We start from the raw sequence: 22141 nt of genomic DNA, 5'->3' as shown, positions 1-22141 counted from the left end.
CCATAACTAACATTTTTTAAAGGAGAAGCTAGAGGACTTTCATCAATGATAATGTCAAATTGGTCTTTTCATTCAAAGCTGTTTGGAGTGTTTGTTCACTAAATCTGGCTTGTCTGTATCCAGATTTGATGTTTTATGGATAAGACATGTATTCTTGTAAAGCTGAAAAATCATGGGAAAGCACAATTATCTGTACTGTAGTATCTTTAAATATCAACTTAAGCTTTAGTTATCATGACTTTTTGTTGGGCAGTCAGTCACTAGGTTATCTATGGAATTTCTTAAAACTTGTGAAAAAACCCCTCTTTTAATGAAAGTTATAGATAGGTTAATAATTCAAGATATCCTTATTTGAGTGTTAACTATGGGATATCAGCACTTTATTTGGCTCTTAAAATATCTGTCTATAAGAAATAGTTATTAGCTAATGAAATAATTTCATCTTCATCCCTGCTGTAAATATGTATTGGGTTGGTGATGATTGATATCATTTTCATATAATCAAGGAGTAGCATTGAATTTATGTAGGAAAAAAGTTCAGGTTTTAGAAACATTGAACCAAATTTGGGGTAGAAATTTACTGTATCTGCTGAAGGATATAATTATTTAGCCAAGGACTGTTTGACATAATGAAGCAATAAAATCTGAAAGGAAGTGAATTTATAACATTGAAGGAATTCACCCTAATTTATGCTTCATGTATCAAACATTTATTCTATTAAAGTGGTATGACTACTTGTTACTTATATTTCATTTTATAATGCTAAAATGATTGTATTAATTATAGCCTTTCAGTATAGCAATACATTTTTGCTGTTTAGTTGATCTTTGAAGTTTATAATAGACCTAGCACAATAGGATCTTCTTAGATACTCAGAAGTACTAAACTTGACAATTCTAGATCCTTGAACAAAATTTAATTTAGAATCAATTTGTTATTGATAAACTCTGATAATGTGATAAAAAGGAGGATGATATACTTTTGATCATCTATAAAAAGTAACTAGATCCTTGCCTACTCACTGGACTGTGTTCATAAAAATAACAAATAGATCTAAGAGTTTTATATAGCAAATATATTTTAAGTTGTGAGGAATCCTTTGGGTGGTAATTTTATGCATTGTAAAACAGAGAAGTTTTGAGGGGAAGGTTATTGCAGCATAGTTCTATTGAAAAAGTTTTAAACTAAAAATGTCAGGAGAAGGGATATATCTGGTGGTCCAGCAGTTAAGACTCCCTGCTTCCACTGCAGAGTTTGATCCCCGGTTGGAGAAGATCCCACATGCTGTGTGGTGTGGCCATTAAAAAAAAGGCAGGTGCCTGCAGCCCCTGTTGGTCACTAGCTGTGTGACCAGGTACTTGAAACCTTATTACTTTAAAATTTTTAAATTATTTTTATTAATAATTTTAATGAGCATTTAAAATATTTACAAAGTGTGAGTTGCAATATTTATATATTGCTGACTACCTGTACCATCTTTGTTTTGCCATAACTGTTACATCCACCTCACTTTTGTTTTCCTTTAGTCTTTAAAGCAAGCACAGACATCATGTAATTTCACCTCTAAATAATTAATAATTCATGTAAAAAAGATACTTTCTCACATAATTGTTTCTCTTATACCCAGTAATATTAATAATAATTCTATAGTGTCCTTTAATACTGAGTCCATATTCATCTTTATTTAAAAGGTATTTTTATATAATTGATTTTCTTCCAGTTAAGATCCAAAAAAATCCTTTTTTTTCATTTGATATGTCTCTTAAATTCATGCTAGTGTCAAATAGTTTCCCAGTATTCCTTGGATTTCGTGTTACTGGCTTGCTGCAGAAGCAGGGCTGGTGGTTCTGTGGAGTGTTTCCGTATTTTGGGACTCTGTGGCTGTTCTTGGTGATGTCATTTAACAGTCTCTCTAGTCTCTGTGTTTTCCGATGGCTTGAAGTTTAGTTAGATGTGATAATTCATGTTATATCATGCCTAGAGTCGCATATTTCTGATTGGCTCAATTTTAGTAGTATTAATGCCCCTTTTCAAGTAGCTATAACCCTTTGTAAGAATTGATGTTTTATTACTTTTATTGTTTTTAAAGAAGTCTTTTGAAAACAAAAAGATTATTACTTGTAAATATAGTTTGTTCTATCTGATAATTACCTTAAATGATTTCATTTGGCTTTTAAAATAAATCTAAGGTTCATTATGAGCCTTTTGTGATCTTAATTTTCCTGTATGTTAAAACATTTTGCTAATTATCATTACTCATCAGTTATTTCTAATTCTGTTACGGACTAAAACAGTAAGAAAACACAGATATTAGAACTGTTCCCAGCATCAGGGTGAACTAGGAAACCAAATCATCAATCTTACATCACTCTCTGTTTTCTTACTATGTTGCCAAAGTATTGCATTGTGTGTTAAGAAGATATAAACTTGTTTTCTCAATTGGATTAAAAGCTGGTATTTGGGGAGGGCAAAAACATCTTAGGTATTACAGTTGTTTTTGACTTTCCAATAGACCACAGTACATCTGGGGCTTCCCCTGTGGCTCAGCTGGTAAAGAGGCCGCCTGCATTGTGGGAGACCTGGCTTCGATCCCTGGTTGGGAAGATCCCCTGGAGTAGGGAAAGGCTACCCACTCCAGTATTCTGGCCTGGAGAATTTCATGGACTGTTGTCCATGGGGTTGCAAAGAGCTGGACATGACTGAGTGACTTTCACTTTCACAGTACATCTGTATAGTTTATTTTTAGGATTAAAATTTCGTAGGATCACAATTAAGAAAAAATGGTATGAAATGCTCTTTAGGCTCTTCAAAAATTATTGAGAAATATTGGTATAAAAGAAGTCTGTGGATACCAGCTTTGTGTCTTTTAACTTTCACTGAATATAGTTAAATCAGAATTTTCTATTTTCTGCCCATAATGGTGAGGTGAAAAAAAATTGATAGGAGAAGACATTTTATACGTACTGGACCATCTGTGGCTGAATTTTAAGAGACAGGGAGCAGTATCCATAATTTTTATCAAACTCAAGACTTCATTAGTGCATACTGTATTTCTGTGGGCAAAAAAGAAATTGATTTTCTCAGCATCATTTCATTTAACAGGAACAGTTTAATTCTACAAAATCCATACAATGTTTTGTGACAGAAACCTGGAGCATCTCATTTTGCTAAAAAGGCCTGTGGCAGTGTCCACCCTCTGCTGGTGGTGACTGCACGGCAGCCTGGCTGGTGCATTTCTAGGTGAATAGCTACTGAAGCGGGTTTGTACCCAAGGGCGATTGGAAGGAAACGTTCACATAGAGGTGAAAAAATTCAGTTGATTGGTCATTCTAAATAGTGTTCGTAACCTAAAGATGAAAATGTTTCGGAATTCGAGAGGAGAGAAAGTGACCTGGCAAAATTCAACCTTCCTAGAATATTGCATTTGACGATGTTAGTTCAAAAAGGAGGACGAGAGGAAACAAAAGATAAAACATACTACTTAAATGCAGGGAAAAAGAACCAGAATTAATAATCAAGTTGCACCTATTAGAAGTTTATTTTAAATTTATAATTAATTTTTGTAAGATGAATATCATGTTTACAGATTCATGGGGAACAGTTAATTGCATCCAAATTACAGGCAAGTACTTTCAAAACCTGGAAGATGGAGAAAGAGTGATTTTATGCTTAAATTATTGTTAAAACTTCTAGTAATGTTTATGCCATTCCTTTATATTTGTGTAGATTAAAGTGACTTAAATAAAGGAAAAAACTGGGTTCTTATGTTCCAGATGGTAAATGGTCATACCTACTTTTCATGGTATACATGGGAGTTCAGATATCTCAGTGGGCTCAGATACTGATAGCTTAATATCTGGTAATTCATTTAATGTTTCTGAGTTTAGTAGTAAGGAAAGACCATGGTAATAGAGGTGGAGAAGCTGCAGTGGTCTTTGGTCATGAAACACCCACAAGAGTATAAAACTCTTGGTGTTGATAACTCAATACGTCTTCTTTTGAAGGGACTACAATTCCATATCAGTGAAAAATCAAAAATAAAACCCTAGGGTCAGATTATGAGTCTGGTCAGATCTCTAAACCTACAGCACCTTGTTCACCTTCTGCTGATTGGGGCAATAGTAGAATTTGTGTGCATAAAGTGAAAATTGATACTTCTGCAGTAACTTAGAACTTCACCTAAGGGCTGTTTGAAGGCCTTCCTTTGGATAATTCTTGAAGTCTGAATGTAGATCTGAAGACAGATTTACTGGTTTATAAGTCATTTCTTGCTTTTTCATCTGTGCAGCCAGTGTCACGGAAAGGCAAAAATTCAGGTCAAAAAGAGATATGATTAAATTTTGCAATCTGATACCAAGTCCCTTACTGAGATTATTTCCTATTTACTTACTCCCATGGTTTTATATTTGTGTTTGTGGTATTGATCCTCTTTAGGCATTTAAGGTATTGAAGGTCAGATGTAAACTCTCTTTTGTCTTCTGAAGCCATTTCTCATTTAAAATTTAACACCCCATCCACTCTGGCCCCCTACCCATCCTTGAGAAATCTAGAAAACCTCACTCCAAAAAACACATGAATTGTTTTAATCAAACTATGAAATATTGTTTTAAATCTTAACTATCTTTGAATATTCAACTCCACTGATAATGTGGTTGTATTACCCTTACTCTGGTTTTCTAATCTTATTGAGAAATAAAACTGAAATAAGTAATTTTTTGAAAGTATATATCTTACCATACGCTGTAGAGAGACAAAACCTATAAATCTTTCTAACTTTGGATGGCCCAAGTTCCTTTTAGTCATTATGGTTCACTATTTTAGTGGATATCAAAGGCTGAGCTAGATCAGGGCCCAAATGCTTTGCAATGAAAGGAAAGTTGGTAGGAAATCTGGTTCCTCTAGGACAGAGCAATAAGGAATAATGACCTAATTGTAGAAAGACCTAAATTTACTTGCTGAAAGTAGTGGCTTTTGAAGTTGAAATATATGAAACTTCCTTTCATGTTTTCTGAAAAGTGACAGGTTTTCAGACCAATAAAGACTACACCAGTAATAAGAGTATTGCTGTGCCCTTCGTTTTGGCCTTGGCATTAGCCTGAGGGCATATGCTCATCTCAGCTCTATAGAAACTACAGTTGAGTCTACTTAAATGTCTTGCTTGCTTAATGCAACATATAGATGTTCTGTAGCTAATTTTCATGCCAGTGCTGGCACTATTAACCATCATTTCTGTGTTACACATTTACACATTTTTTCAGATGTGGAAAAAAATGCTTCTGCCTTTTCTAAAAAGTGAAGGGAGTGAACAACCTGTTGAACTTGAATGCTGTTTGTAAGGCTGCAGAATGCCAACATGTGCCATTAGCAGATGTGAGGCATTATGAGTAAAGGAAGGAAGGAGAAAGCCCTACAGAGCAAAGATTAAACAAGGGGAGTGGGGTGGGGTAGGGTGTCCGTAAGAACTTGGTCAGAAAGAAGTAAGGTAATTGTGTGGTGTGCATGAGGCCCATGGGAATTATTTAAGTTGTTATATTTAAATTAATTTGAACTTAAACATATGTTTGCTTAGAGAAATATAGAATAAAAATTATAATTTTTCTAATTATTACTAGCATGATAGTCATTTAGTTCTTTTATTTATTGATATTGCTTTTATAAGACATTGGTTGTAAGATGTTCTTTGAACTAATCTTATTATGAATCAGAACTAAAGAATTCTTTAGATATATATTAAGTATATAAAGTTCCTTCCTGAGATAGTTTTGGTGAACTTGAAACATAAATGAGAAAATGTAAGTGAATTTATTTATTAAAAAAAAATCAAGAGTGTATAACAGACAATGGCCTGCATTTCTGTTAAGGTTTAGAGTGAGGTCACAGGTCAAGGTACTAATAAGAGTGTTTGGGATGTCTGCTGCCATGAAACAAAATGGAAACTTGATTGATAGCTGGAGGGTTGAAGGGAGAGAGTGTGGTGGAGAAAGCAAAGGTCAGGGAGCCATTTCCCTTCTCTGCATGTATAACAATCAGCTCTCTCCAAAACAAAATTTAGATGATATTAGTCAATATGGCATATGTTGTGCACATTTCCGTGAGTATTGTGCAGTGTCATTGTATATGAAGTGGTCATTAATGTTTTAGTAATTTGAAAGCTGAAATGAAATCGGCTACAAAAGACTGTGGTGTTTTTTATGCCAAATTTAAAGAAATCACAGAATGTTCTGTTTACTCATTAAATATGTATAGGTTTGGTTCTTAGCAATATGTTAAATTTTAAAAACCAATTTGGGCAAAGTTGTGTAAGAAATAATCCCTTGTCTGTTTTTATAAAATTAAAAACAAATTCTCTTTAATATAGGTCTGGTTTGCATGAAGTCTAGTAGTTCAGTTGTGGAGTTGGTTATGCTTCTGTGTTCTCAGGTGAGTGACAAGAATAAATGCTGAATTAAGTAAACTCTCAAATGAATTCATTTTGCAAGAAAGTTAAAATTGTTGAATAGAAGTTTTTTCTATAATAGAGTTTTGAGTTTGCAGTTTTAAAATAATTTCTTGGTATTACAAAAGGATTACTTCTTGTGTTTGTTACTAAGAGATAATTTTGAAGTACGTGCTGAGAGGAATTGTATATAGGTGAGTGAGAAACAGGTTTTTCAAGCCACATTTAAAAATGCTCAGATCAAATGATTTTAAGATGGCGCAATTTCTCTGCTTTGTGTATTAAGGTTATAGAAGCAGATTTATTTCTATACCTTGTAGAGTGCCACTCTGACTCCCCTGGGAATGATAGGTTTACTTCCCTTTTGTGCAGAGGTTATAAAATGAGTGATAAATAATTTTGAATTCTTGTCATTGCTAATTATTTTTGACATACACAGTAGATTTGGGAAAACATCAACAAAAATATGGCAGCCATCATAATAAGATGTAGTGAATAAATTTCTAAAACCAAGGTTACCTTCAGTGTTCAGAAACCTTACACCTCATGTGGTAAACTCTAATGATTAAAAAAAAAAAACTTACATAAAAATCATGCATCCTGTGATTTTTTTTTTCCCCCCTCTATTTAGCAGTTAAACAGATGAATGTTTTTTATTGAGAGTTTTCTTTGTAGTCTTTTAAAAATGATATCTTGCTGGTAGTAAATTCCCCTACTTAAAACTTTAAAATAGCCTTTATTAATAGGAAGAGTATTGGTCTAGAGGTCAAGGGTTCTGACCCATTTCAAAACCTTTGACCTTCATTTACAACTCCTCTGGTTTACTTGCCTGACGAATAAGGATAATGCAAAATTAATGTTTCTTTGCATCGATTTATTCATTTTAGTGCCTATATTGCCAAATTTATTTAGACTGTGCTGATGGACATTTCATGAATACAAATTAAAGAATCATAGAAGGTGTGAAAAATCAATACTATGCATTGTCAATAAAATGCAATAAGAACAATTACTTCTAGAGATTGCATCTAATGGATTTTTATAATGAACTTGTAAAGAGTAGTTATGTTTGTAGTGGGCTTATTATTCTAGATTTAGTGAGAATCATGTTTTTAATTTAATTATCTCCTTTAAAAACTCCATTTCTTTAAAAGCTGACTGGATAAAATTTCCCATTGAGTAATCTGATTTGAAATAATTGGTTGTTTATTTCTTAAGTGGAAATTACCATATGCCATTCTTACACTGACATGAAATTGCACTTGGTTTAAGAAGCATTTGCTCCCAGTTTTATATGTGTCTGCCCAGGAGTATGAACTTGTTGTTTGTAGTGTGATATTATTGTTTCATGGGTAGAGTTTGATAGTGAAGTTTCACTTTCTAGTATAGAAAATGTGAATATATTCTTCATACATGAAATTATCTCAAATATAGTATATTACACAGTTGAATGTTAGAAGCAGAAAAGGTAAAGAATGACATGTTCTAATACACCTATTTGCCATCTTTGTCATGGTGCTGTTTAATACTATTCTGATATAATGGGATATGCAGATCACTTAGAGTAAGTTGCAAAAGTCAGTCTCAAAGTTTTGTTTGAATAAAACATTATTGGTTTATTTGAAGTTCTTAACATTTTTTACAACTTCTTCAATACTTCCATTGCATCTCTATAAGATGTAGCACAGTGTGAAAAATGATGTGAAAAATGAAGCCAGAATTAGCTCCAGATGTATACAGATTGTTCTGGGGTGATAATTACATTTTTCACTTTGAATTTTCCTAATTCAAAGAGGTCAGATTGGCAATTGCAAAAGTGATTTATTTTGTTAAGAAGTGAACTGTCTTTTTTTTACATGAAAGCTTTAGAGATATGAAATTGAATTTGAAGTCGACATTTTGCAGATATTGGGTGGGGATGGTTTGAGTTTGATTGATAATTTATTTTAGTCTGAGATAGGGTGGGAAGTGAAAAGCTAGCCTCTTGCTAAAATTTTAATCAATTTTTTTAGGAAGAGATGGAGAGCATTGAGTGCCAAAGATCGAAAGATCAGGTCAAAAACTCCTTTTTAATCACATAAATAATGGGATATGCTTATGAACTTAGCATCTGCAAATTTGATTTAAAACTTTACAAATTAGTTGATGTTAATTTCATGACAGTCAGCCATCTTCTGATTGTTTTTCTTGAAACCATTCAAAACTTATTTTCTTTCTGTAGTCTTCTTAACAGGGTGTTTAAATCTGCCATATTTTATTACAAAAGAGAATTTAGAGCCTAAATTTAAGAAATGAGGAAATAACCACATTTGGTTTGCTGTCTTTCAGACCAAACAGATCATTGTATCTTTTGTTAAAGCTTCAACTAGGATATGTTTTTCAGTATCCACTCATTCATTAAGAGGTTGATTAGGCTCCATTTCATTTTTTTAATCCCATTTAATTTTAGCATTTTAAGGCAAAATGCTATTATTATTTAGATTTGGAAATCTTTCTTAAATTATTCAGCATATTATTTTTTCTTTTAAGTTGTGTGTGTGTGTGTGTGTGTGTGTGTCTATACACACACACACTTATGGTTTTTTAAATTAGGTTTATTCCTGTGTTGAATCTCATAAAATCATTCAGGAAATATTTAAGCTCCAAAGCTTAATTTAAATCTTCTTTCAAATAAGTGTGTATACACTTTTTAGGAAGCTGTATACTCTCTGATGCACAGAAAAGAATCAAACAAGTTCTTAATTGTATTTCAGATTCAGTTTTTCAGAAGCATGTAACTTATTTTTGCCTAATATTTATTGTTTATGTATGTAAACCATATAAAAATCTCTATGAATTTAAGGAAAATATTAAATAAATGTTTCAAGTACTATTACTCCAGCATTGTGTAAAGTGTTTGTATCCTGCTCATTTGACATTAATATCATTTTTGAAAGAATTGACATTGCATTCAAGGCCACTTTATAAAAGCGTTGTGTTGCTCATCCTAATTCAGTCTGACATACATTCCAATAACACTACCTCCCTTCTTGGGTTTAAAGCTAAATTTATGACTCTGCATTGTGAAGTGCATCATTTAAAAATGGTTTCAACCCAAAACATCTAATAAATAAATAATGTGTATGGCTACTCAGTAGTAGACTTTCTAGACTAGAAATCATTCCATCGGATACTCAACAGTCCACTATCGGAGAGGGCTGTCAGATAAATCTTAGGGTGGCTGCATTCATGTCCTGTAAATCACAAATTATTGTCTGAGCCTTCTGCCAGGTCATCTATTCTTTTCCCATTTATCAGAAATGCATAGAGTATATAGAAAAACTAGAAGTACCAGGTAGTCTGGCCTGACAGTCTATCTGATTAATTAATTAGCAGTAAAAGTTAATTTAAAATCTAGCATTAGCCTGATTTTTCTTTAATACTCTTTTCATTAGAATATGTAGATTGTTGGTATTTTGGAAAATATTTCTTATGTATGGAGGTATCAGTAAAAGGTTTGGTCATTTTTGATTTGTTTCTTCCTATATCTGAATTATTGATTTTAAAATAATATTCATAAGAACCAGTCATCACCACTCATATGATTCTTTACAGTCTGTTTTATATTTGAAATTTTTCCTGATTCTTCATAGTAAAACATTTCTCTTTTTCATCACTCTAATTTCTTTTCTCTGATTCTCGTTTTCTTCTCCCTTTGAGTTTATTCCCTCTAAATATATGATATTAATGTTGTTGCTCTTGATTTTTTTTATCTCATGAACTTTTCCTTTTTATGGTGATGAGTATTTTGAGTAAAATAGATATTTAAAAAGAAAACCAAGCCGAGGGCGGGGCGGGGGCAGCAGCAAGCTACCTGTACACCATGGCACACAGACATCTTTCACTCTCAGGCCTCTCTTACTGTTTGGACCTCATTTCCTTTCACTTTTTTCTTACATCCCTTCTCAAGCTATGTGAACTATTTAAAGATACCCAAATGGGCCATCATAATTCTGTGTCTTGCCGGTGGTTGTTTCCTTTCCTTACAATTTCCCTCCTTCAACTTTAGTGACTCTTAATTGTAGGTTTCTTCTTATCACTCTGAACTCATCTTCATCACCCTCTTCTCAGATCATCATATCTAGAGTTGATCTTTTTACATCATCTTAGCACTCAGCATGCTATGGGTTCTCAGGACCCATGTGCTAATCTGCTGCTTTTTTATTGCTGGTCTCCCTCTGTACTCTGGTTTCTTGTGAGCCTGGAGTGCATGTGCCTAGTGTACCAGGTACCCTGCTTCATGTACCGAGTTTGCTAGGTAAACTGTGAAGTGCGCCTAGTACCAGCTGTCCTGTCATGTGGTCGCTGCTCAGTGAATGTTTACGGAATGAATAAATGACTCAGCTCCCAGCTAAACTGCAGTGTCTTCTGGAAAGCTTTCGTTGACTCATCTCTTCCCCACAACTCTCAACTTAAGGTGTACATCCAGAGCAATCACTAACCCACCTTACAGTAATTTCATTCTTTAAGTTGCCTAGGGTTTTTATTTCTCTCCTATTAGACTTTTAAGTTTCTTAAAGCAGCACTGTGTTTTTGTCTTCTGTGTTTCTAACTTTCAGCATAATTACTCTTCAGCTAAATATTTATATAATTGTATAATTAATAAATGAATGGTGACAGTGATCATGGGCTTCCCAGGTGGCTCAAGTGGTAAAGAATCTGCCTGCCCCTGCAGGAGTCGTGGGCTTGATCTTGGGTTGGGAACATCCTCTGGAGGAGGAAATGGCATCGCCACTTCAGTATCCCGTGAAGAATCCCATGGACATGGGAGCCTGGCAGGCTGCAGTCACTGTCCATAGGGCTGCAGAGAGTGGGGCACGGCTGGGCATGCTCGCACCCACAGCACTGATCCTAAATCACTGTATGTTGGGATTTGGCCTTTGTGTCTTTTTCATTATGATACATTCTCATACTTTTGTATATTATGGTGTCATGTTCATTTATAGAGTCTTACTTTTTTTCATTTTCTTTTACCTGAATCAGATTTACTTCTTTTAAAAAGATCAGCTTTACTGAAGCATAATTAATGCACAGTATATGTAATATTTTACAGTATTTTAAGTGTACAGTTTAATGCATTTTGGTGTATACACAACCATGTTCAGTTCAGTTCAGTTGCTCAGTCGTGTCCGACTCTTTGCGACCCCATGGACTGCAGCATGCCAGGCCTCCCTGTCCATCACCAACTCCTGGAGTTTACCCAAACATGTAACAACCATTTCCTTTCATAAAGTTCCTGAGCCTTTGTAATTAATTCCTACCCTTTTCACCTCAAGTTGCTACTGATTTGATTTCTATTACTGTGCATGCATTTTTCATATTGTAGAAGTTAATATATATGGAGATTTACTTCTTTTAATTGTGGTGCTTAGCTTCTCAAGAGTGTGCTGTATTTAGGGTACAATTCAGCCTTTTAAACTAAAACTCAATATCTAATATTAAGAAAATATTAATGGTTTTTTGGAAAGTTTTAATGGTATGGTTTTTAAAAGGAAATAATTGAGTCAGTAAAACAGAGGATTATCTTTTTTGATAAGCACAAAATGGGAATCTAGATTTTCAGTTGCTCATTGGAACAACTTATAAATGTCTTAACTTCCTTAAGCATGCATTTTTTACCTGTAAGAAAGTCTTACGGTATAGAGCTTTGATGCAGCAGTCTCATGAGGGCACGCACTGTCTGTCAGGCTCAGTTCAAATGCTCTCTCTTATGCAGAGCTTCATGTCAGCTTATCTGCCCTGAATCCTGGATATACCTGCTTGTGGTATTTCTTTTTTTATTTGTCAGACACCTACCGAATGCTTCTAAGACAGGTCCCAGCTTTTAATCTAGTATGAGAGGCAAATAATTGTGATAAGACATGGAAGTTTTCTGAGGACTTTAAGAGAAACAAGTGAATCACAGGGGCAAGGAGTGGGATAGGGATGGAACATAAAAATCTATTTATTAATCCCCGTTTAATGTAACTCTACTTTTATTTCTGTTCATGAGTAAATCATTTCAGGTTCCTTTGCCTTCCATTCCAAAAATTTTTTCCTGGTTCCATCTATGTTTTTTTTTATAATTTCATCAGGATCAATAGATAGTAAAGTTCTTAAAGCATTTCCTGTCCTCTTTTCTGTGCCTATATAATTTTCCTTGTTTGGAAATAAGGAATCACAAATTGGATTTGTGATTGCTAGGTAATTGTTTGATCAGTTCTCATTATCCAAAATTTACAGTTTAGCAAACCCTAGTGTGTACTGTTAGATGATGATGGATGTTCTGTGAGAAAAGCAGAGTGGTAAAAATAAGCTTCGAAAATGTTGGTTTAAATTTAATTAGGATCTTACTGGAGGAGCCCCTCAAGGCTTTTAGTCAATACATGTATGTATGTGTGTTTGTGTATGCATAAAATATGGACATAATAAACTTTGTTGAATTTGTATGGGAATAATATTAGCATATTTGATCACAGAATCCTTTTTTGGCCATAGTGGGCGTGGATAATTTTTGTAAAATATAATTTAGGATAAATATCAGCATTGAAACAGAGAATAATTCAGGAAATGCCTCATTTTTCATATTCTTCTGATTTTGTCTGCTCTCCAATCACAGTGATTATGGAAAATCAGTAGATTTGCAAAAGTACAACTGTTTCCCCCCCCCCCCCCATGAAACACTATTTATTTTTACTTCATTCAGAAAAATTATCTCAATTACTTGTTCTCTATCCTTTGTAGGTAATTTGGGCTTAATTTATATGTTGTTTCTGAAGAGATAAATGTTCAGAGCTAATTATATTAAGAGTTCATATTCTTCTTAGAACAAGTCAAGCCTAGCCAGAAGTATGTGTGTATTTATTGTGTGTTTATTTTTACATGCACATACATGTATTTTTATAATATTTATGTAAAACTAATCCTAAGGTTAAGGATAAATTCAAATATTTTGACATCAGTTGATTATATAGCTGTTTCCTACATTGATTAACTTACATTACATTGACATTTTACATTTAGTCACTGTTGTGATAGTTTATGCTCTCTAATCATGTTTAAGTGTGTAGCATAAATTCCATAATCCAGGGTCAGAATATATATTTTATATTAATGGGCTATTACATACATTATTATTGACCCATTTGTAGAACTGAACTTTGCTATGCACTAAATGAAGTGCAAGAGGTCCAAATAAAATGAAATTAATATATATGTGAATGGTGTATGATAGTATCTGATGAAAGAAAATTTCAATATTTGTTAAATAAGTAAAATTTTAGCAATAAACTTTTAACAATTTTTAGTAGAATGAAATTTTAGCCATAGTTTGTAGTTACACAGCTGAATTATACAGTGACGGCTGTTCTTCTTGGTCATCCATTTATCCGTTTAAGCAATCAGGATTTGAGGTAGCTTGCAGTCAAGACATAGATATAATGACAATATGAAGTCGTTGTTAAAGAGGCTGAAGAGTAACGGTTGAAGACATAGGGTCACAGAATGAAGAGTCAAGGTGACTCCACCACCTTTGTCCAGGGCCTTTTCACTGACATCTGTGGTGTTCTTGTGTTTTTTTAAAGTGTAATTTATCTATAAGACAATTCCTAAAGATAGTAAACAAGAAAAATCTATGTTGATAATCCTTAATCCTAGAAGTGAGTGGAGAATGGAATGCTGGTAGCTCAAATTCACCCAGGTATATTTAGGAACATTCATTAAATTAATAGATGGCAGACACATTTGCTCTTTTTCTGATATGGTCTGAAGAACTCTATCTTTGACATGTACATAAATTTTGGCATTAGAACAAATGAAAATCTTTCTCTCCATATGTTACATAATAACAATACTCATTTATTAATATGTGGGTTTTATTTTTGCTTTTATAATAAATCAGAATAAAAATAATTCCAAATCCTGTTAACTCTTATTTTTCTGTAATTCTTTGCTTAGATGCCTTCAACATTGTGTTATAAGTTGTGAATGTATCAATTTAGAGAACTCCTGAGTTTATAGAGACAAGTACTATAGAAGACTTAAAATTTATGGACACAAGAACTGTTTTCATACTTGTTGTACTGTATTATAAATCTTGTTTTTTTATTAGGTTGAAAACTCCTTGAAGTCAGGAAACCATTTCTTATTGTCCATTTTGTGTACTTTGTTTATTAATGTCAGAATTATAATAAAATCATTTAATGATATTTTTGAATAAATCAATATATTTACCTTATTTAAGTAAAGTTTCCTTTAAAAATCATGAGTTTTTTGATTCATTAGAAAGTATTTTAGTTAAGGAACAGATACCATCCTATTTAATACTTTTCTTTCTTCTATTAAATTTTATTTTAATCTGCAAAGCATCTTAGCTGTTATGTATGGGCTTCAGATCCTAATCCCGAACCCCTTCCTTATGCTTACTTAAATGTTTTAAAGTAAGAAAATGATGCGTATTAAATCCCTTTGCCTGGTCAGCTTTGGGTTTCAAAGAGATTGATTAAAAGAGTCATGAAAAGGACCTGTTAAAATAGTCTCAAGTGATGACCTTTTATGAAGAAATCACTTTGTGCATGTAGGTGTTCCTCTTTCTGTAGAATTATTTCTATCACTTTTAATTCACTAGCTTCAAATAACCCAGCATTCATTTCAGAGATCACCACTTCTGCTAATGAAGAGAATATGACAACTGTGAACCTCTGGCTCTTAAAAATGATGTTTACCCAAATATGATAACATCTTATTGTACCTCACTTGGTTTCTGAAAAAGACAAATCTGTATCTTAGTAGAAAGATTACTGAAAGTGCTTGCATGGCAACAAATTTGCAAAATGTATTAAATGTTTACATTTATACTTTGATATGTTGTCAATAAATTATTCCATTTTCTTTATAGTCAGCCATCCTTTTTCCAATGTAAATAAGACTTTTTTAAGAGCCATTGGATTCTTTAAGACCAGTTTATATGTAGTGTGGTCCAACTAGGATCAGTGTAATTTAATACTTCAGCCTTTTCATAATGTTACCCTCCTTTTATGTTGGATGCTTTTATTCCTCACCCTTAAAGTATATTTATAGGAAATTAATGAATGCAAATTGATTGTCTCTGATGTGTTCTCAGTGCTTGTAGCATTTTTATTGTGAATGTGTGAGAATCAGTATGATGATGATGAACACTGGGATCAAAAAAGTAGGCTTCCAGTACAATCACCCACTTTTTTTTTGTCTGAGAGTTGCTGTGAACGCGTTATCCTTATAATGTACAAAGACTGTGACTAGGGTGTGCTGTATTAGAATGCTTAGAATCAATTTTGTGTGCAATAGAAATAGCTGACCTCATGAGGAGAAACTGGTTGACCCTTGAAGCATAAGAAGTCTGTGGGAGTTGGAGAGGATACTTAAAGATTGAAGCTGTATTAACCAATCATGAGACATTGTAACTAATGATTGTTAGTTGTTTACTTGACAGTTTACAACAGTTGTCAAGTATTTGAAGCCAGCTTAATAACTATACTTTATATTAATATGGTAAAGAAAATTCTAGTTTTCCTTGATTCAGATTTTTATGACTTGTTTTTATAAGGTGAAATCATTTGTCTTTAAACAACAGCAAAACATTTAAAATGTAATAAATCAGACTAAATTATTGCATTTCACTTAAAAAATTTTAAGTTGATGAATTAGTGAACATTAATCGATCTTTATTTGACTCTGGTTACAGACTTTTCCAGCATTAAAGTGCTTTGTAACCAAAGAGAAGTATGATTTAGCTCTAGATGCAGGATTTATTCTGAAATGCAGGCATCCTGTTGATTCACTAGCACACTAGGGTTTAGAAAGCAGCACCTTTTAAGGTAAATTTTGTGGAACTGGCAGTACACCCTGTGGCTTGGCAGTCTAGTCAGAAGGATGATACCATGCTGACTATATAACTAGATCTTTGAACATTATTCTCAGGGGTGGTAAATGCAAAACAAAGTAATATCAACTGGCACTTAATTCTGCAAGTTCCCTGCTGGTTGGGGTATTCAGTGAAATGGAACTCTTCCTGACAGGAAGTCAGCCTATGAGTATGGAGACATCTGAAAATAAAGTGTGCTTTAATTTGGCACCCCACCGTTTTACAACTGGTCTTTTAAATTTGGGATTAATCAGAGAGTTAGAAGAAAGGGGGAATGTATAGATGGAAATATCCTAAGCCTAATATTTTCCTTTGGTTTTAATATAGTTATGATTATAGCTCAGTTTCTATTTCTCAGCTTTTACTGCTTATTGCTTATTTCTTTTTTTTCCTATTACTTCAAATTAATCTGTTGAAGTTAAAGTGTTACAAAAAGGCTAGATTAAAAGCGTAACGCTTTAGATTGCCTTTGTTTTAGTACCAGACTGATAGCTTTGTGAAGGCTCAACTGTATTATACCATATGTTTGATCATAAATATGTTTTTAATCAGAGTAATTAGAGTTCTTAAATCTAGATTTAAGCTTTGCTGTCACTTTTAAAGTATGTATACTATTTAAATTTTTAAAAAAATTTTATTTTTTATGTATATTTTCTTACTTTAAAAAAGTTTTTTTTGTTTGTGCTTGATCTCTGTTGCTGCATGGGCTCTCCTCTAGCTGTTGGAAGTAGGGGCTACTCTGTAGTTGGGAAGCATGGGCTTCTCATTGTGATGACTTCTCTCCTTGTGAAACTCAGGCTCCAGGGCAAGAGGCCTTCAGCAGTTGGAGTACGGGGGCTCCGCAGTTGCGGCTCCCAGGCCCTAGAGCCCAGGCTCGGTACTTGTGGCGCACAGGCCTAGTTGCTCTGCCACACGTGGGATCTTCTTGGATGAGGGATCGAAGCTGCGTCTCCTGCATTGGCAGGCGATTCTTTACCACTGAGCTACCAGGGAAGCCCTAAAGTGTTTATACTATTCACCTCAGTTAACTCTGAGATAGAATGGTTCTTTAGTACAGTTAGAATATAATATTATTAAGGGACAATTATTATATATTAGTAGTTGCCTATATATTTCATCTATTATGCACCTTTTAGACAGGCAACTATTTTTAGTGAAGCTGCCAGTTTATAATACAAACTTCCAGGAGCATGTATGCAGTTTTAACAAAATCTGAAGTTTGAACTTTGATTCAGGCATGGATTAGGCAAGGATCAGAACCCTGAGGGCTATTTCTCGAGTAGTTACTCAGTTGCTAGAGGTGAACTTTGTAGAGGAGCCTGTTGGCTCCATCATGGGTAACAATAGGAAAAAGGAAGAGGCTTTAGAAAGGATCTTAGGAAGAGCTGGGCCCAGGAAAATGCTTTGATGATAGAATGTTTTTCCCTCTACCACATATTAACTCTGTAACCATGGGTAAATTACTTCACTTGCTTGAGAATCAGTTTCTTATGAGTGAAATGAGTGTAATAAAGATTATATTAGACAATGTATTTAAAAGTATGTAGAACAGTCCATTGAACGAAGTAGGTTGTAAATTAAAGTTATTAGATTCTGAATCTAAGTGTCTTTAACAGCTCATAAAATCCTCTCTCCTTATTCAGTACTTTGAGTGTCTTTTGTTTTCTTTTCATGATACTGGACCTTTCAGATATTTGCTTCTGCCCACCGTTATTTTCTGCAGTCTCGCACATTCTTTTCTGTTCTTTCTGAGACTATATGCCCAGTCTAATCAATTTTCATCTCAAACCAGAGAATGTTAGAGCTATGAGAAAGCCCATAAACTTACAGTTTTGGGCTGTTTTCATGTAGACATGTTAATGGTCTCACTGTTTCCTTGTGCTCGCTATAGCATTGGTGCCTTTTGGAAGTCAGCTAAGTATGCCTGAATACAACTGACATGGGTGTCATTCCAGGGATTAGAACTTGAATGATTTTCTTAAAGATGTCTTTTGTATACGTGAGTGCTTTTTATGTATACTGCATTACTTTCAACACACCTCCTGTGTTACCATAGTTGAGAAATACTTTTATAACAGTTAACCGAGGTCACTGATTATCATCTTTTTTTTTTCCCTGATCAGTTATATCATCAACAGTTGCTCATTGTGATGATTCTCACCCTGAGTCCTGTCATAATTGGGGGAGACAGGCAGGCATAAAAGGTATCATTTGAAAAAGGTCTCCGTAGAGAATCACAAATTCTGACCTAGCTTATCCTGAGGTAGGGAAGTGGCCTTTTTCCTTTCTGTTCATTTTTACCTCTTTCAGTTATGCACCAAGAAAGTTATTTTCCAACAAGAATCTCTTTGTAATTCCTTTCCAAGAGAGGTTCTCATTTACTGACTTACCAAATTCAAACTTCACTGCCTTATTTTCAAGGTCTCTAGCATGCATTTTATTTTAGTTTATGCTTATTTCTCTGCTGCCTTATAAGTAGTATTCAGATATTTGATATATGTTATGTATTTCTTGTCAATTTCTGAATATTTAACCAGAAAACCAAGCTGCCTAAACCTGAGTCTGTTCTCACGTTCTCCTGACGTCTTACTTTCCACAATGTGCTTTTACATGTAAAGTATAAAAATGCATGCCATTGTCCTAAATATTGAATGCATAGTACATTCTTTTTGATAGTAATTATGTATTTTTGAAGAAATTTTATTGGAAGCTCAAATTTTCATTAGACATTGAGTTAAAGCAGCACTGTTGTCTTGTTGGGTTTGTTAATTTGTCAGGTTATTCTTACTCTAGATACTACAGAGTTCAGAGCAAACTTAATTCTGGTTTCTTATTGTTCTTTTCTCCAGAGAGGAGATGAAAAATCTAAGAAAGCTTACAGCTCTGCTTCATCTTTCAGAGTTGTGTCCTATTTGTATCTATTGAAAAGATTTACTATTGTTGTTTTATAGCACTAATTTCTAGTTTAGTTTGTCAGCACAGGTTTCTGTTTTTGTACGTTAAGGAAGAAAACAGTAGGTTGGTCATTGGCAGTGAGAAAGTAAAATAATGGAGGGAATTTTTTTTTTATACAAAGACGCTTTCTAGTTCTTATTTGTATCTTAACCAAGTCTGAACTGCTGCCTTATTTATTTGGACTTTTGGCAGTGCTATTGTTGCTTTTCTGCTAATTATTAGGAGTTGTTCTTAACGATATGTGCTTGTTTCCTGTATCTTGAATGAAAGTGCTAGTAGCTTTGTCTTGTATGACTCCTTGCGACCCCATGGCCTGTAGCCCTGCAAGCTCCTCTGTCCATGGGATTTTCTAGGCAAGAATACTGGAGTGGGTTGCCATGCCCTCCGCACAGGATCTTCCTGATCCAGGAGTCAAAGCTGCTGTGTCTTCCAGATTGCAGGGAAGTTCTTTACTGTCTGAGCCACCAGAGAAGCCCTCTGCTCAGATTTGAATTTCTTATAGCTTGGTACTGAAATATCTGGAACTGAGAACAAAACCAGTCACAACTCAGTAATCACTGTTAGAACCAACACTTGTAGCCCAATTTGACTTGCTTAAAAAATTTTCCAACTTTTACCCCAATATATTAATTAAAAAAATGCTTTTATTTCTTTTACATCTTTTGAGTTTTGCTGAATTCAAATAGTAAACTTCACTTTTCTTCAACTTGCACTCTCTCTTCTTTTAATTTGGTTTCTTTTGTGATATTCTGAAAAACAACTCCCCGAAGTTATCCATGTCAAATCTCTGCAACCTGTGAATGTTAACCTTATTTGGAAAAAGGATCTTTGTGTGATAATGTTAAGGTTTTTGAGATGAGGGGATGCTCCTGAATTATTTGGATGGCCACTAAAGGTAGCCATGGGTAGCCTTATCAGAGTCTGGGGAGATTAGAGATAGGCACCCAGAGGAGGGAATATCAGACCACCTGACCTGCCTCCTGAGAAACCTGTATGCAGGTCAGGAAGCAACAATTAGAACTGGACATGGAACAACAGACTGGTTCCAAATAGGGAAAGGAGTACATCAAGGCTGTGTGTTGTCACTCTGCTCATTTAACTTAAATGCAGAGTACATCATGAGAAACACTGGACTGGATGAAGCACAGACTGGAATCAAGATGACTGGGAGAAATATCAATAACCTCACATAAGCAGATGACACCACCCTTGTGGCAGAAAGTGAAGAGGAACTAAAGAGCCTCTTGATGAAAGTGAAAGAGGAGAGTGAAAAAGTTGGCTTAAAGCTCAATATTCAGAAAACTAAGATCATGGCATCTGGTCCCATCACTTCATGGGAAATAGGTGGGGAAACAGTGGAAACAGTGGATACAGTGTCAGACTTTATTTTTTTAGGCTCCAAAATCACTGCAGACAGTGATTGCAGCCATGAAATTAAAAGACGCTTACTCCTTGAAAGCTATGACCAACCTAGACAGCATATTAAAAAAGCAGAGATATTACTTTGCCAACAAAGGTCCATCTACTCAAGACTGTTGTTTTTCCAGTGGTCATATATGGATGTGAGAGTTGGTCTATAAAAAAAGCTGAGTGCTGAAGGATTGATGCTTTTGAACTGTGGTGTTGGAGAAGACTCTTGCGAGTCCCTTGGACTGCAAGGAGATCCAGCCAGTCCATCCTAAAGGAGATCAGTCCTGAGTGTTCATTGGAAGGACTGATGTTGAAGCTGAAACTCCAATACTTTGGCCACCTGATGCGAAGAACTGTCATTAGAAAAGACCCTGATGCTGGGGAAGATTGAAAACAGGAGGAGGAGGGGATGACAGAGCATGAGATGGTTGGATGGCATCACTCACTCAATGGACGTGAGTTCTAGTAAACTCTGGGAATTGGTGATGGACAGGGAGGCTTGGTGTGCTGCAGTCCATGGGGTCACAAAGAATCGGACACGACTGAGCGATTGAACTGAAGTGAGCTGAACCCAGAGGAGGAAGCAGTGTGAGGATGGAGCAGAGTGGCCACAAGCCAAGGGCTGCTGACAGCGGCTAGAAGCTTGGAAGAGGAAAGGAATAGGTTCTCCTGATACTGGATTTTGCCTCAGTGAAACTCATTTTGGACTCCTGGGCTCTAGAACTGTGAGAGAACAGATTTCTAGTATTTTAAGCTACCAAGTTCCTGACGATTTGTTGTAACAGCCACAACAATGAGTAATCTGTTGAGTGAGTGTTGTCGGTGCCACACTTGTTCACCTCACAGTGTTAAATTATGATCTGTTTACCAAGCATTTGAATGTTTGTTATAAGGAAATTGAGTCAGGTACTATTGAGAACCCCAGGAAATAGACATCGCTACCTGTAAAGAATTTCACTGTAGTTGAGACACATTCCAATTTGTGAAGTTACTGACCCAGAAAAGAAAATCTAAATAAGCTAATATTGCATGCATTTCTAATGGAGATGAAATTAATATGAATATAATACTGCCAGAGAGATCCACCATTTGATTATCTTTTCTGAGTTATTTGTACAACAAAAGGAGGTTTTTAAGTATTCATGTCACTATTTTAGTTATGTTACAGTTCAGAATGACCTACAAGGGTGATGTTTATCATAGTATGTTTTAGGATTTTTTGAACTCAAAATTTATACGAACTAGTATCTCATTAGGTGCATTGATAAACATTTGAAAGAATTATGGAATCACTCTGTCCTGAAAGGTTTTATTCCTCTTCAGGAAAGTCATTAAATATACTATGATTGGCTATAGATTGTGGCTGTTGACAACTATAACGTGTTACTACAGCACATAATGCATGCGTCTCAGATATAAT

At 34.6% G+C, this 22141-nt stretch overlaps 1 protein-coding gene across 3 annotated transcripts in view; it reads left to right on the top strand.

Moving 5' to 3' along the window:
- LRBA (LPS responsive beige-like anchor protein) overlaps nucleotides 1-22141 on the top strand; it is a 719345-nt gene that overhangs the window by 198196 nt on the left and 499008 nt on the right. For all 3 annotated transcript variants that reach the window (XM_065905003.1, XM_065905001.1, XM_065905002.1), the window contains exon 34: nucleotides 6360-6421. In XM_065905003.1, coding sequence (XP_065761075.1) covers nucleotides 6360-6421 — 62 coding nt within the window. The remainder of the gene's footprint in view (nucleotides 1-6359; nucleotides 6422-22141) is intronic.

This window comes from Muntiacus reevesi, chromosome 13 (assembly GCF_963930625.1).
Source record: "Muntiacus reevesi chromosome 13, mMunRee1.1, whole genome shotgun sequence".
Classification (NCBI taxonomy): domain Eukaryota; kingdom Metazoa; phylum Chordata; class Mammalia; order Artiodactyla; family Cervidae; genus Muntiacus; species Muntiacus reevesi.
This window is presented reverse-complemented; position numbering and strand designations above follow the sequence as displayed.